The 12,931-nt window shown below is 38.7% G+C and overlaps 1 pseudogene and 1 gene segment (V, D, J or C); both read left to right on the top strand.

Annotated features, from left to right (window-relative positions):
- The first annotated feature begins 1,455 nt into the window (after positions 1-1,455).
- Positions 1,456-3,452, top strand: LOC124863060 (annotated as a pseudogene).
- A 6,326-nt stretch (positions 3,453-9,778) lies between these two features.
- On the top strand, positions 9,779-10,220 carry LOC124863059. The segment is given in 2 exon segments: positions 9,779-9,821; positions 9,913-10,220. Coding segments are annotated over 2 exon segments (351 nt in total).
- The last annotated feature ends 2,711 nt before the right edge of the window (positions 10,221-12,931 follow it).

The following is a 12,931-nucleotide window of genomic DNA, read 5'->3' as shown; positions in this document are numbered from 1 at the left end:
GGAAGTCTGTGGGAAGGAAAAAGTGTGGCAGAAAACGCTGCACAACGAGAAGAGGTGACCGGACCCTGAGGAAGATTGTGGAGAAGGGCCGATTCCAGACCTTGGGGGACCTGCGGAAGCAGTGGACTGAGTCTGGAGTAGAAACATCCAGAGCCACCGTGCACAGGCGTGTGCAGGAAATGGGCTACAGGTGCCGCATTCCCCAGGTCAAGCCACTTTTGAACCAGAAACAGCGGCAGAAGCGCCTGACCTGGGCTACAGAGAAGCAGCACTGGACTGTTGCTCAGTGGTCCAAAGTACTTTTTTCGCATGAAAGCAAATTCTGCATGTCATTCGGAAATCAAGGTGCCAGAGTCTGGAGGAAGACTGGGGAGAAGGAAATGCCAAAATGCCAGAAGTCCAGTATCAAGTACCCACAGTCAGTGATGGTCTGGGGTGCCGTGTCAGCTGCTGGTGTTGGTCCACTGTGTTTTATCAAGGGCAGGGTCAATGCAGCTAGCTATCAGGAGATTTTGGAGCACTTCATGCTTCCATCTGCTGAAAAGCTTTATGGAGATGAAGATTTCATTTTTCAGCATGACCTGGCACCTGCTCACAGTGCCAAAACCACTGGTAAATGGTTTACTGACCATGGTATCACTGTGCTCAATTGGCCTGCCAACTCTCCTGACCTGAACCCCATAGAGAATCTGTGGGATATTGTGAAGATAACGTTGAGAGACTCAAGACCCAACACTCTGGATGAGCTAAAGGCCGCTATCGAAGCATCCTGGGCCTCCATAAGACCTCAGCAGTGCCACAGGCTGATTGCCTCCATGCCACGCCGCATTGAAGCAGTCATTTCTGCCAAAGGATTCCCGACCAAGTATTGAGTGCATAACTGTACATGATTATTTGAAGGTTGACGTTTTTTGTGTTAAAAACACTTTTCTTTTATTGGTCGGATGAAATATGCTAATTTTGTGAGATAGGAATTTTGGGTTTTCATGAGCTGTATGCCAAAATCATCTGTATTAAGACAATAAAAGACCTGAAATATTTCAGTTAATGTGCAATGAATCTAAAATATATAATGTTAAATTTTCATCATTACATTATGGAAAATAATGAACGTTATCACAAGTATGCTAATATTTTGAGAAGGACCTGTAGTTTCCAGTGACAACAGGAAGGGACACATTAGAACCAAACCCAAATAGAGCTTTTCTTTTACGTTTAATGTTAAGTACTGTTAAATACTTCACTACTTCACTACAATGTTAAGTAGATCACCACAGTTGCCATCAGTGTTGGAAAAAAAAGCAATGAGCAACTTTTATTATCATTCGTTAGAATCGTTACACTTTCATTATTCATGATAATTGATGTTAACAGCAAATCCTGATGCTGTACTTCTTATGATTTATCTTTGGCCCTCCCTATATTCAAAGTGAACCTCCAGGCAGTCAACTATAAATGGTTCAGCGGCAGCAGAAGAAGATAAACTCCCACCAGATCACCTTCAGCACCACCATGTTCTCTGTAGCTCTGCTGCTGCTGCTGGCTGCTGGATCCTGTGAGTCTCACTGAGACAGAAACTTTTACAGCATGATCACACTAAACTGAATATTAATTGTTGGTAACAATTAATTTTTAATGTGTTTCTCCACAGGTGTAAAGTGTGAACAGCTGACACAGCCAGGCTCTGAGACTGTTCAGCCAGGTCAACATCTGACCATCAGATGTCAGGTCTCTTATTCTATGAGCAGCTATGCAACACACTGAATCAGACAACCTGCTGGGAAAGGACTGGAGTGGATTGGGATGAAAGCTACCGGAGCTTCTTCCTACAAAGACTCCCTGAAGAACAAGTTCAGTATTGACTTAGACACCTCCAGCAAAACAGTGACTCTGGATGGACAGAATATGCAGCCTGAAGACTCTGCTGTTTATTACTGTGCCAGACTAGACCACAGTGACACAAACAGTCAGTAGAGCTGTACAAAACCCCTCATAACAGATGTAATATAAAATCACCAGAGGAGGCACTCTTGAACCAGTTTAATGTTTGGCTAAATTGAAAAATAAAAGGTATACAAAGTTTATCCCTGACAAGTTGATATATACCTAAAATGACAAAAACAAGCAAAACCTTTCAAATAAAAAAAATCATAATCTTAAATATACCTGACATATTTTTAAATCTTTTCACAGTTTTATCAAACAAATATGTAATTAACCAGAATAAAACCCCACAGGGCTCCAAAACAATGCAACAGCTCATATTAATCAGTTTTTATTCATGATGTGGTTTTCCCACTTCTACAATGAGCTTTCAAAAGTTTATTATTTAGATCACAAGTTTTGTTAATACTGTTAAAATTTGGAAGTTGTTTTATGCGTGAATAAATGGCATTAAATAAATGAAATTCAGACGTCTTTCAAAACAAAGAAAATTGCTCAAATTAATATTTGTCTTCTCCTGTTTTTCAGGCTTCTGTTCATTTTGTGGTTTAACAGAAATAAATGTTGTTTAACCACTTCCACAAAGACTTTGGCAACTGGATTATTATTTAGATCAAAGCAAGTTTCGGAGTTGCTTTAAGTGACAAAATAAACCTGAATTATAAAATAAAGAAAAATCTGCATTTTGTAGCCACCTCTGCTTCGTGTTCACAGTATTTCTAATAAGGTTTCCTGTGACATGATAATTGCAGACACTCATAAGATTTGCCATTATTTGGCTTTAAATGTTTATAACTTTGAACACAAGTAATGACAAATTTAAAAGGAATGTTTAACTTAAACCATCAACATGTCCAAAAATAAACCAAAGTAATTATTAAAATCAAAATTCTGCAGAAAAACAAGATGAGTTCAGTTCATTTCCAGGGGGAGGAGTTGATGTAAAACTTGTTCTGCTTCCACCTTTACATGTCTGTGATAGAGTTAAAGACCTGCAGTAAATCAGAGACAAACACACTGCAGACTGAGCAGAGACAAATGGCTGCTACAATGATCAGACCTCATCAGGTTATGATTGCTTTTCTCATCCTGACAGTTAACTGGACAGGTAAGAACAAAGGGTCCTTAAAGGAACCTCTTTAGTCATAAATACACAATTATTATAGTTCAGGTACCTGATGATCTGTATGTCTGCAGGTACTGATGGTCAAACATTGACTGAGTCTGAACCTGTTGTTAAAAGACCTGGAGAATCCCACAGACTGACCTGCACATATTCTGGGTTTAGTAGCACTCCTTACATAGCTTGGATCAGACAGGCAGCTGGAAAAGGACTGGAGTGGATTGGTAGGATCAGCGATGACAGCAGGTACATCAGGTACTCTGATTCTGTGAGAAACCGGTTCACCATCTCCAGAGACAACAGCAGAAGTCAGGTGTATCTGCAGATGAACAGTCTGACAGCTGAGGATTCTGCTGTTTATTATTGTGCTCGAGATCCACAGTGACACAGAAAGTAGAAACACTGAACAAAAACTCTTCAGTGCATGAAGAGTTTCAACATGAAACCACCACTTGGGGAGCACTAACACCATTTATCTGTCAGCAAATATTTAGGTAGACACATCTCAGATGATCTGAGAGATCAAGAAGGTTCACATTGGAGAAATAACATTGTGACGTTGTACGCCTAAAATCTTTCGGTGCCTTGTAGACCATTCAGAAGATTTTTAAATCTTTTCTTTTATAAGCGGTTTTTGCATTATTTAGTTTTTCAGTTTTTTAGTGACTAGATTACATCAGCATTCAAGAGATAATACATGCATCAGATGAAAGTATTCTTATATATTTAGGTCCTGTTAACACCACAATATTTTCTTGTGGAAATATAAAAGTTTAGTTCTGCTAAAAGTTCTGCTAAAGGTGATGCAGGTTTTCTCAGAAAATGGCACAATTTAGAAATAGGCTCCAGAGTGTGATAGTTTGAAAACTTCTCAGCCTCTGTTGTCATTTAGAAGGGAAAATGTTAATCTTTCTTATAGGGAAGGCCTGGTTCATGTAAACAGTAGAAATGAATGTGCCTGAGCTAAATAATGCATGCAATAACATAATTGTAGTACTGCTAATGTAGTAAAGGAGACCATTCATTGAAATCTTCTATATTGTTTCTGAGAGTTTCCCTGCATGTGTGTCAAAAGTCAGCATAAAACCTTGATACTGATAGAAAATTCAAAATCTTATTCCTTTTTAAGTTGGAACTCCACACTTGTTAGAAATACTATATTATTATATTATTGCATTAAGAGCGAGAACAAAAACCTCTTTATTATTTAAAAATACAGAAATGAAATGACTCTAAATGCACCTTCCTGATGTCAGACAGAAAGCTTTATTAACAGAAACGCTTATTATATACATGCTGTGTACAGGTAATATTCTATATTGGCTTTTGTTTAACAGGACAACTGACCTCTTATTAAAAAAACACAACAAAAATAAATAAAGAAAATAAATTCACCAGCTTTTATTAGTTAGCAGAAAACTAGTTGTCGGTGACACCCGAATACGGAACATATAGTCCCAAACTCAAATCCAGCTTTTCTTTTACATTTAATGTAATTCTAATCACACAAATTTAATCTGAACCTGTAGTTAACTGGTCTGTAGAAACTCACATTACATGGAGCTCTTGGCTACAGCATCACTGTTGGTAGAAAAAGCACTGAGAAACTTTTACTATGATGCTTTAAGATCGTATCGCTTTCATTATTCATGAAAATTGATATCAACAGCAAAACCTGATCTTTGGCCCTCCCTATATTCAAGTGAACCTCCAGGCAGTCAACTATAAATGGCTCGGTGGCAGCAGAAGAAGAGGAACTCCCATCAGATCACCTTCACACCACATGTTCTCTGTAGCCTGCTGGCTGCTGCTGGCTGGCTCCTGTTAGTCTCAGTGAGGCAGAAATAGTTTGATCATTCATATAAAATGCTTACTGTTTCATATTATATACAATGGTCTTTTCTTTTTAGGTGTGAAGTGTAAACAGTTAACAACAACCAGCCACTCAGATTGTTCAGCCAGGTCAACATCTGACCATCAGCTGTCAAGTCTCTTATGACCTAAGCAGCTGGACACACTGGATCAGACAGGCTGCAGGGAAACAGCGGGAGTGAATTGGTGCTGCCCTCAGTGGATATAATCCAGGCTACAATAATTTGCTGAAAAACAAGTTTAGCATACCTTTACAGGATTCCAGTAAAACAGTGACTCTAAATAGACAAAATCTGCAGCCTGAAGACTCTGTTGTGTATTACTTTGCCAGAGAGCCGCCAATCAATCAATCAATCAATCAATCTTTATTCCAGACACAAGGATAGTCCATAGTAAAAAAAAAAGATAAAATAGATAAAATAAAAACCAACAGAAAGCACATACAAAAAAGAAAAAAAAAACAAATAAATGACAAGTATAAAAACCACAACACATGATATTGTTCATTGACCCTCAAATAAATTATTACGCCAATAATTCCACAGTCTTGAAGTAAATCTGACTGTACTCAGCGCAGGATTCACTAAAATTACAATTATCCCATTCCCTTGACACATATAATCTATACATACACCTGTACATAAGATTCCTGACACAGCAGGACATGTGGATACACCAACACCTGCAAACAGGTGACTAGCACTACTCCATCTGGGTAGTCTGAGTAGTAGCCACATAGCGTCATTATATGCTACCTGAAGTTTCTGCATGCTGCCTCTTTTGTATTGTGGCCAAAGATGGACAGTGTACATTGGAGTACAGAAGATTTAAAAAGAGCTATTTTTGTGGAGGGTGAACACATCAAATTTTCTGACCATCTTATTAGCTTCTGCATGCATCACACAATACTGCCTGTAAATGTCATGATCATCAGACAGGTCATCAGTTATATAATGTCCCAAATATTTAACCTCATTGCATGTGTTGAGAACAGTACCAGACAGGGAAAAATCAGGGGTTATCATATGCTTATCTGCCTTGCTTCTAACAATCATAATGTTGCTCTTCTTGGCGTTATATTTAATGTCAAAGTCATAGCCATATTGAGAGCATATCCTTAGTAACTGTTGAAGGCCAGCACTGTATAGGACCACCAATCATCCGCATACATCAGATGGTTAACTATGCGTCACCAACTACACAGCCTGTTTTGCAGCAATTCAAAAGCTTTGACAACTCCATCCATATAGATGTTAAAGAGGAAAGGAGACAGTATACTTCCCTGCCTGAGTCCATTTCCAGTATTACGTGCATCAGACACAATATTGCCTCCATTTTATGTACATTATTGATGCTCATACCAATAAACAAGGACTCTGATAACGATAATATCGTTAATTGACTTTATTCATTAAGATCTTGTGCCAGGTCGATACAATATCTGTTGAAAATACAAAACTTAATGTGTCTATTATTTAAGTTTATCTGAACCAACACTGAAATTGTATCTGGCTGTTCAGAAGCAACTAATCATTGTTAAAATACTGCCATGAAATACTTAATATTGAGTTTAGTTCTTGGAAAAACTAAATCTTCAAATATAACAAGAATTTCATACCTGTACAATAAAGTAAGGCTAATGAGGAGATTGTTTTGAAACTTTCCGGGGGGGCGCTGTGGAGCTGTTTTTATTGCGACTTTAACAAAACCCCAAAAATACGTAATTTTACACTAGGATTGATGTGTATGTGAATTTTGATGACTGTTGAATATGATAAAGCCTCCAAAAACACAATTTATTTGATGGATGAATAATAATATGAACAGAGCGATTACAACAGGTCTTCGCAGCACTTAGCTGCTTGGGCCTAACAAGTCAGAAAATATTAGAAAAACAAACTTTTGGATGAACTTTCTCAATGTAAAGAGAACACAGTTGATGTATGTGAGTATTTAGTAAATTACTGCCACTGGTCATTGATTTAGCACCACAGATATAAGACAGTCTGATCTTGTGTCTGACCTGCTGACAGCTCTTATAGATGACTGTCTCTGTCACCTGTCTGGTTCCTTTGTCTTTGTTGTTGTTAGATGGTCCAGATCAGAGTATGGAGTCATTTCTTCCAGTCCTGCTTAAAATCTGTGTCCTCACTTACTGTTTTATAAACTGGGTTATACAACACAGAGGAAAAGCACTAATTAAATTGATCACATTTGGGTTGAATCATCTGTTTCTAGCAGCAATAAATATAGATATAATTCAATCTCCAGAATAATGCATGAAGTGTTTGGTCGAGGTACAACTTCTTAATACCTTTATCCACCCATAGGGGTGTATCTAATGTATGGGCCTGTAAGCATAAGTTATGACCCTGTGTAGATAAAAAAGCCTTACAATCACTTAAATTGTGTGTATACCATTCATTTTCGAAAAATGATTTAAGTTATTTTTGGCAATTCAGCATGAAAAAAGAATGGTTTAAATATAGTGTTAAAATATAATGTCCAGGATGTATTTGTATAAACCGTTACATGATATAAATGTATAAATTTACCCTTTCCAATAAAATTTAGAATTCATTTTAGAGCAGCATTGTAAATGCAATCATACTTATCCCTCATGCGAGTCAATAGTAGATAAAAAAAGGCTTTTTATTCATGTGTTTCTAGAGGGGAAGGGTTGCTATTATGCAAATCAGAAGAGTCAGGTGTTAAAGGCTTGATCTGATGCTAGCATCTGCAGAAGATGAGAAACTTCCATCAGATCACCTTGAACACCAACATGATCTCTGTAGCTGTGCTGCTGCTGCTGGATCCTGTGAGTCTCAGCGAGACAGAAACATTTACGCATGATCACACTAAACTGACTGATATTTTAGTAAAACTCAATCTTTTTCTCCACAGGTGTGAAGTGTGAACAGCTGACACAGTCAGCCTCTGTGACTATGCAGCCAGGTCAGCATCTAACCATCAGCTGTGAGGTCTCTTATGATCTGAACAGCTACTGGTCAGGCTGGATCAGACAGCCTGCAGGGAAAGGACTGGAGTGGATTGGACTACATGTTGGTAGAGGTTCACACTACAAAGATTCACTGAAGAACAAATTCAGTATCAATGCAGACTCTGCTAGTAAAACAGTGACTCTGAAAGGACAGAACTTGCAGCCTGAGGATTCAGCTGTGTATTATTGTTCCAGATAGCCACAGTCATACAAACAAGCAGCAGAGCTGCACAAAAACCCCTCAGAGCCTGAGCACATTATATGAAACCACCAGAGTAGGAGCTCTATGAATATGATTTTCTTTAAAAGGATAAATTAAAACATAGTTATGTAAACACTGACAAGTTGACACATAGCTAAAAGAAAAAAAGAATGCATTAAGATATATAGAGAGATAAAATGTTTAGAAATAGTTTTCTAATTTACCTTGAAGTAACTGAAGAAGTTTGCATGATTGATTTGTAGATCTTTAAAAGATAACAGTTTTATTGTTCTAAATAAAGGCTGGATTTAGACGTCACAATATAAATAGAGTTGAAAGAGGACATAAAAACAAGCATGAACAGAGTTGCTTTTAACTATATAAAACTGCCAATATCTAAAATAATCACTATTAAGAAAATCTCCAATAATAATTTCACTCAAGGACTTCTGACCTCTAAGTACATGCAAGGGTTAGAGGCATTTTACAACGGATGTTTTCCTCTTAACCATTATCTCTTTATTAATGCGTTCTTTGTTTAATTTTTAATGCTGACTTAACAGTTTAGTGTTTCTCAAAAACCAGGAAGATTAAACTGGTGTTTTATTAGAACCACAGAGATCCGTATATAAAAAGAGGCTTTGAAAAAAACACTGTAAACAGAAGGTGGAAAAATGACACAGAAACTGAACAGATGAGATCTTGACTTTGGATTCCTGTTTTTCAAGGGTCCTGTCAAGATTTATGTTTTAAAAAAAACACATTTTCTTGTTTTACCCAATAAGTTTGAGAATCTGAACCAAAATATTAAACCATAATTTTGTTCCTTTATAATTATGTTTTAATGATTAAAACAGTAAAAAGAGAAGTCTGAAATTTTAGAATCCAAGAGAATACAAAATCAAATGTGTGGTTGCTAATAAAATTTCCTTTCACCAGACTTTAAATGTTTATGCCTCACATTAATCTTAAGTAAAATGTTAATTTACTCAAATTGCTGTTTAACCTGAAAAACATTTATTTGCAATACAACAATCTTAAATTATAATTATTTGCTAAATATAGACAGGATAAACACATTTTTCTTAGGGGAACAGTTGATGCAAACTCTTATTGCTTCCATCTTTATGTCTCAGTTACAAAGTTGAAGAGCTGCAGTAAATCAGCGATAAACTCACTGCTGACTGAGCAGAGACAAAAGATTGTACAATGATCAGATCTAGGATCATCAGTGCTTTACTCATCTTGTCAGGAAACTGGATCTGTAAGAATAAATGATTTTACCTTTTATTCTAGTTTGAGGTGACTATTAAAAATACATTTTATATTTGGGTAAAAAGGGCACTTTTAGAATCATTACATAAATGTTATCAATATCTTATAAATAAATAAAGACAAGAAGTAAATCTTCATTTTACTTCTTGTTTTACTGTAAATTGGTACACCTGTTTTGTATTAATAATTTCTTGCCCCTTCTGATTTTCATTTTGAATTCCTATTTATTATTTATTCGAGTGTTTCTGAAGGGGATGGTTTGGTATTATGCAAATCAGAAGAGTCAGGTTTTAAATTCTTGATCTGATGCTGTCAGCTGCAGAAGAAGAGAAGCTCCCACCAGATCACCTTCACCACCAGCATGTTATCTGTAGCTCTGCTGCTGCTGTTGGCTGCTGGATCCGGTGAGTCTCTTAAGAAATATTTACAGTATCATCACACAAAACTGTTAGTTTACTATTCTCATTCTGCTATAAACATTTTCTCTTTCTACAGATGTAAAGTGTGAACAGCTGACACAGCCAGTCTCTGTGACTCTGCAGCCGGGTCAGTGTCTGACCATCAACTGTCAGGTCTCTTATTCTCTGAATTACCCCACAGCTTGGATCAGACAGGCAGCTGGAAAAGGACTGGAGTGGATTGCTTGGATCAGCGATGACAGCAGGAACATCTACTACTCTGACTCGGTGAGAAACCGGTTCACCATCTCCAGAGACAACAGCAGAAGTCAGGTGTATCTGCAGATGAACAGTCTGACAGCTGAGGATTCTGCTGTTTATTATTGTGCTCAAGATCCACAGTGACACAGAAAGTAGAAACACTGAACACAAACTCTGCAGTGCATGAAGAGTTTTAACATGAAGCCACCACAGGGGGAGCACTAACACCATTTATCTGTCACAACAAACACATTTAGATAGAGACATCTCTGATGATCTGAGGGGTAAGAAGATTTTAAACTCATTTTGGATCAGTATTCTAATTACCACTTTAAATCAGGATTGAAGAGAAATACATGTATTAGATGAAAGTATTCTTATATATTAAGGCCCTGTTAGAGAATTTAAGTACACCCTTTCATCAAACGTTTTGACAGGTGGGTGGGACTTCCAGTGAGGGTAGGATTTCCGGTGGGGGCCATGTGGGCGCCATGTGGTTGCCATGTGGGCAGGAGGTCACGTGGTCAAGCAGGTGGTGTGTCCAAGGGGGCGTAACCGTGGATGCTGATTGCTTGTCGTCATTAGGGGCGATACCTTAAATGAGTCAATTACAACACAGGGTGTGTTTGTTATAAATAGAACAAGACAAATATGGTATTATCGGAAACTGTTTTGGCATCAGCACCAATTAAAAATAGAGGGGGTGTGTTTGTAAGCATCGTTAAACCTTGAATAACCCAATGCAAACAATAGGGCGTGCCTTAGTGTTTACTTTAATACAGAGATAAAACTCTGCACTTTACATGCAGCATTCATTGGAAAAAAGAACACCCGTTCAACAATGGCTAGAGTTAAGAGAGTTTATCGTCAAGCGGAGGAGAAACGCAACGCGTGCCAAGATGATGATGATGAACAAGCACTGCATCATATACTTCCTCAACGGAGATACCTCTCGGATTCCGGTCATGACATACTCTACCGATGATGAGGATCCAAATCAACTCAACAACCATGGTTGAAAATCAGACCTCGGTTCGGCCAAGAGGTATGTCAGTTCTGTGCGAAACCCCAGTGACCGTCTACCAGTATTCATCCCGTGAATTGAATGCTCCTAAGAAATCAACATACTACATCTGCAGGGTACAAAGACCCCCGTTCGAACACTCTGCAGAAAGAATGGTCTTTGGAGCCATATGGCCTGGTTGGCAAGCTGGGGTTATATTTTCATGTATGAAATAGGAGAGCTTTGCCTGTATCAATTGGATCAAGATGAGGTATTTAATGGATCACTGGCTCTGTGTACTCCTCAACCACAGCGACTGGGCTGTGTTAAGGCCTTGCAATCCCGCACCTTAATGATAGCCCTGAAACAGTCTCAAGGCAGGAGAGGGAGGAAGAAGAAGAAGAAGAAGAAGAAGAAGAAAATTAACTGTCTCCTCGACCTGTAAAACGGGCGAGAATGTTTCATATACCATCCGATGTTGAAATAGCTGAGAGAGAACCTCTCTTTAGCGCAGTGTGGGGGGTCAAAAACCACAGCAAATGGCAGCTGGTCTTTTCGGGCAAGCAGACGCAGGAACAACCGGACGAGTCCCTCAGATCTGTTTGTGTTGGAGGCTTTCAATCAGGACTGCGGCGTATTCAAGACAATGCTGGCTCTGCCGTTTGAAGCTTGGGCAGAGAAGATGAGTGAAATTGGACATCGTCTTTCCAACCTTTTCCACAAGTCACAAAGTTGGATCGATGTCATGTCAGTGAAAAAAACGTTGACGTTTCCTGTTTTACGTTTAGAACGAACCCTCTTCTGAGGACACGCATCTTCCTATGATATATATACGGGGGGATAACTGCAAGCTCACAGACATTGAGAATCGTATCATGAGAATGAGTGGACCGACACCATACAGGGATCTCTACAACCACCGAGCAGAGATCCACTTCTCTCCTGAGCACGATGAAAGCTTCAACATTGGACCATATCATCCGCCTTCCCTGACCTCTTCTCACCATCCACCTCACATCCTCATTCTCAGAGAACCACTACAGTCCTGCATCACCTACAGGATACAACATGAAATATCTACCGCTTTCTCCAGACCTCTGCTCACCATCACCGCTATCATGGCTGAGTCTGTAGACGCGAATGTCCTGCCTGAAGACATGAAGTTGGTCGTGGAGGAGGGGGTAGCCACGGCTACTCACCCTCTACCGAAGCCCCTACACAAACCCTGGAACCGATGGAGGACCCTCAGCCTTCAGCAGAGGATGAGAGTAACCAGGAGGATGAAATTGACGGTTGGTTCTCAACCACCATCATCAATACGGTGAAAACAGCAATACTTCATTATTCAACATAACCTCTTTGAACTATCTCAGAGAAACCTGCTATGGATGTATAACGAACCACCCAAGCCAGCGTCAACACCATTGCCTGGAGGTACTGGGGGAGGATTATTACCAAGTCAACTTTCAACGCATCGTACGACGACTCGTAACCCCCAAACTTGTTCCTGCTATTCAGAATCTTCTGGTACTTCGAAGCATACAAGCGGATGACTTCAGAGTGAAGACGATTGCCAAGACGGTTTTATATGAACTGAAATCGGTACAAGGCATCCACAGTGCAATAGCGCACGTTTATGATCGCATGGTCGATGAGAAACATCTCAAACAACTTAACTCTGTTTCAGAGTGCTATGGACTGACAAACTGATCTCACATGTTTGATGACTTGTTGTTGTATCATTTTTTATTTTTTTTTTAGTATTCCAGTACTTTAATTAATCTGCATTATATGATTTTTCTTCTTTTTTCTTTTTACTATTAAATACAATTAAAGTAGGAACATAGTAACC

This window comes from Girardinichthys multiradiatus, chromosome X (genome assembly GCF_021462225.1).
Source record: "Girardinichthys multiradiatus isolate DD_20200921_A chromosome X, DD_fGirMul_XY1, whole genome shotgun sequence".
Classification (NCBI taxonomy): Eukaryota; Metazoa; Chordata; class Actinopteri; order Cyprinodontiformes; family Goodeidae; genus Girardinichthys; species Girardinichthys multiradiatus.
This window is presented reverse-complemented; position numbering and strand designations above follow the sequence as displayed.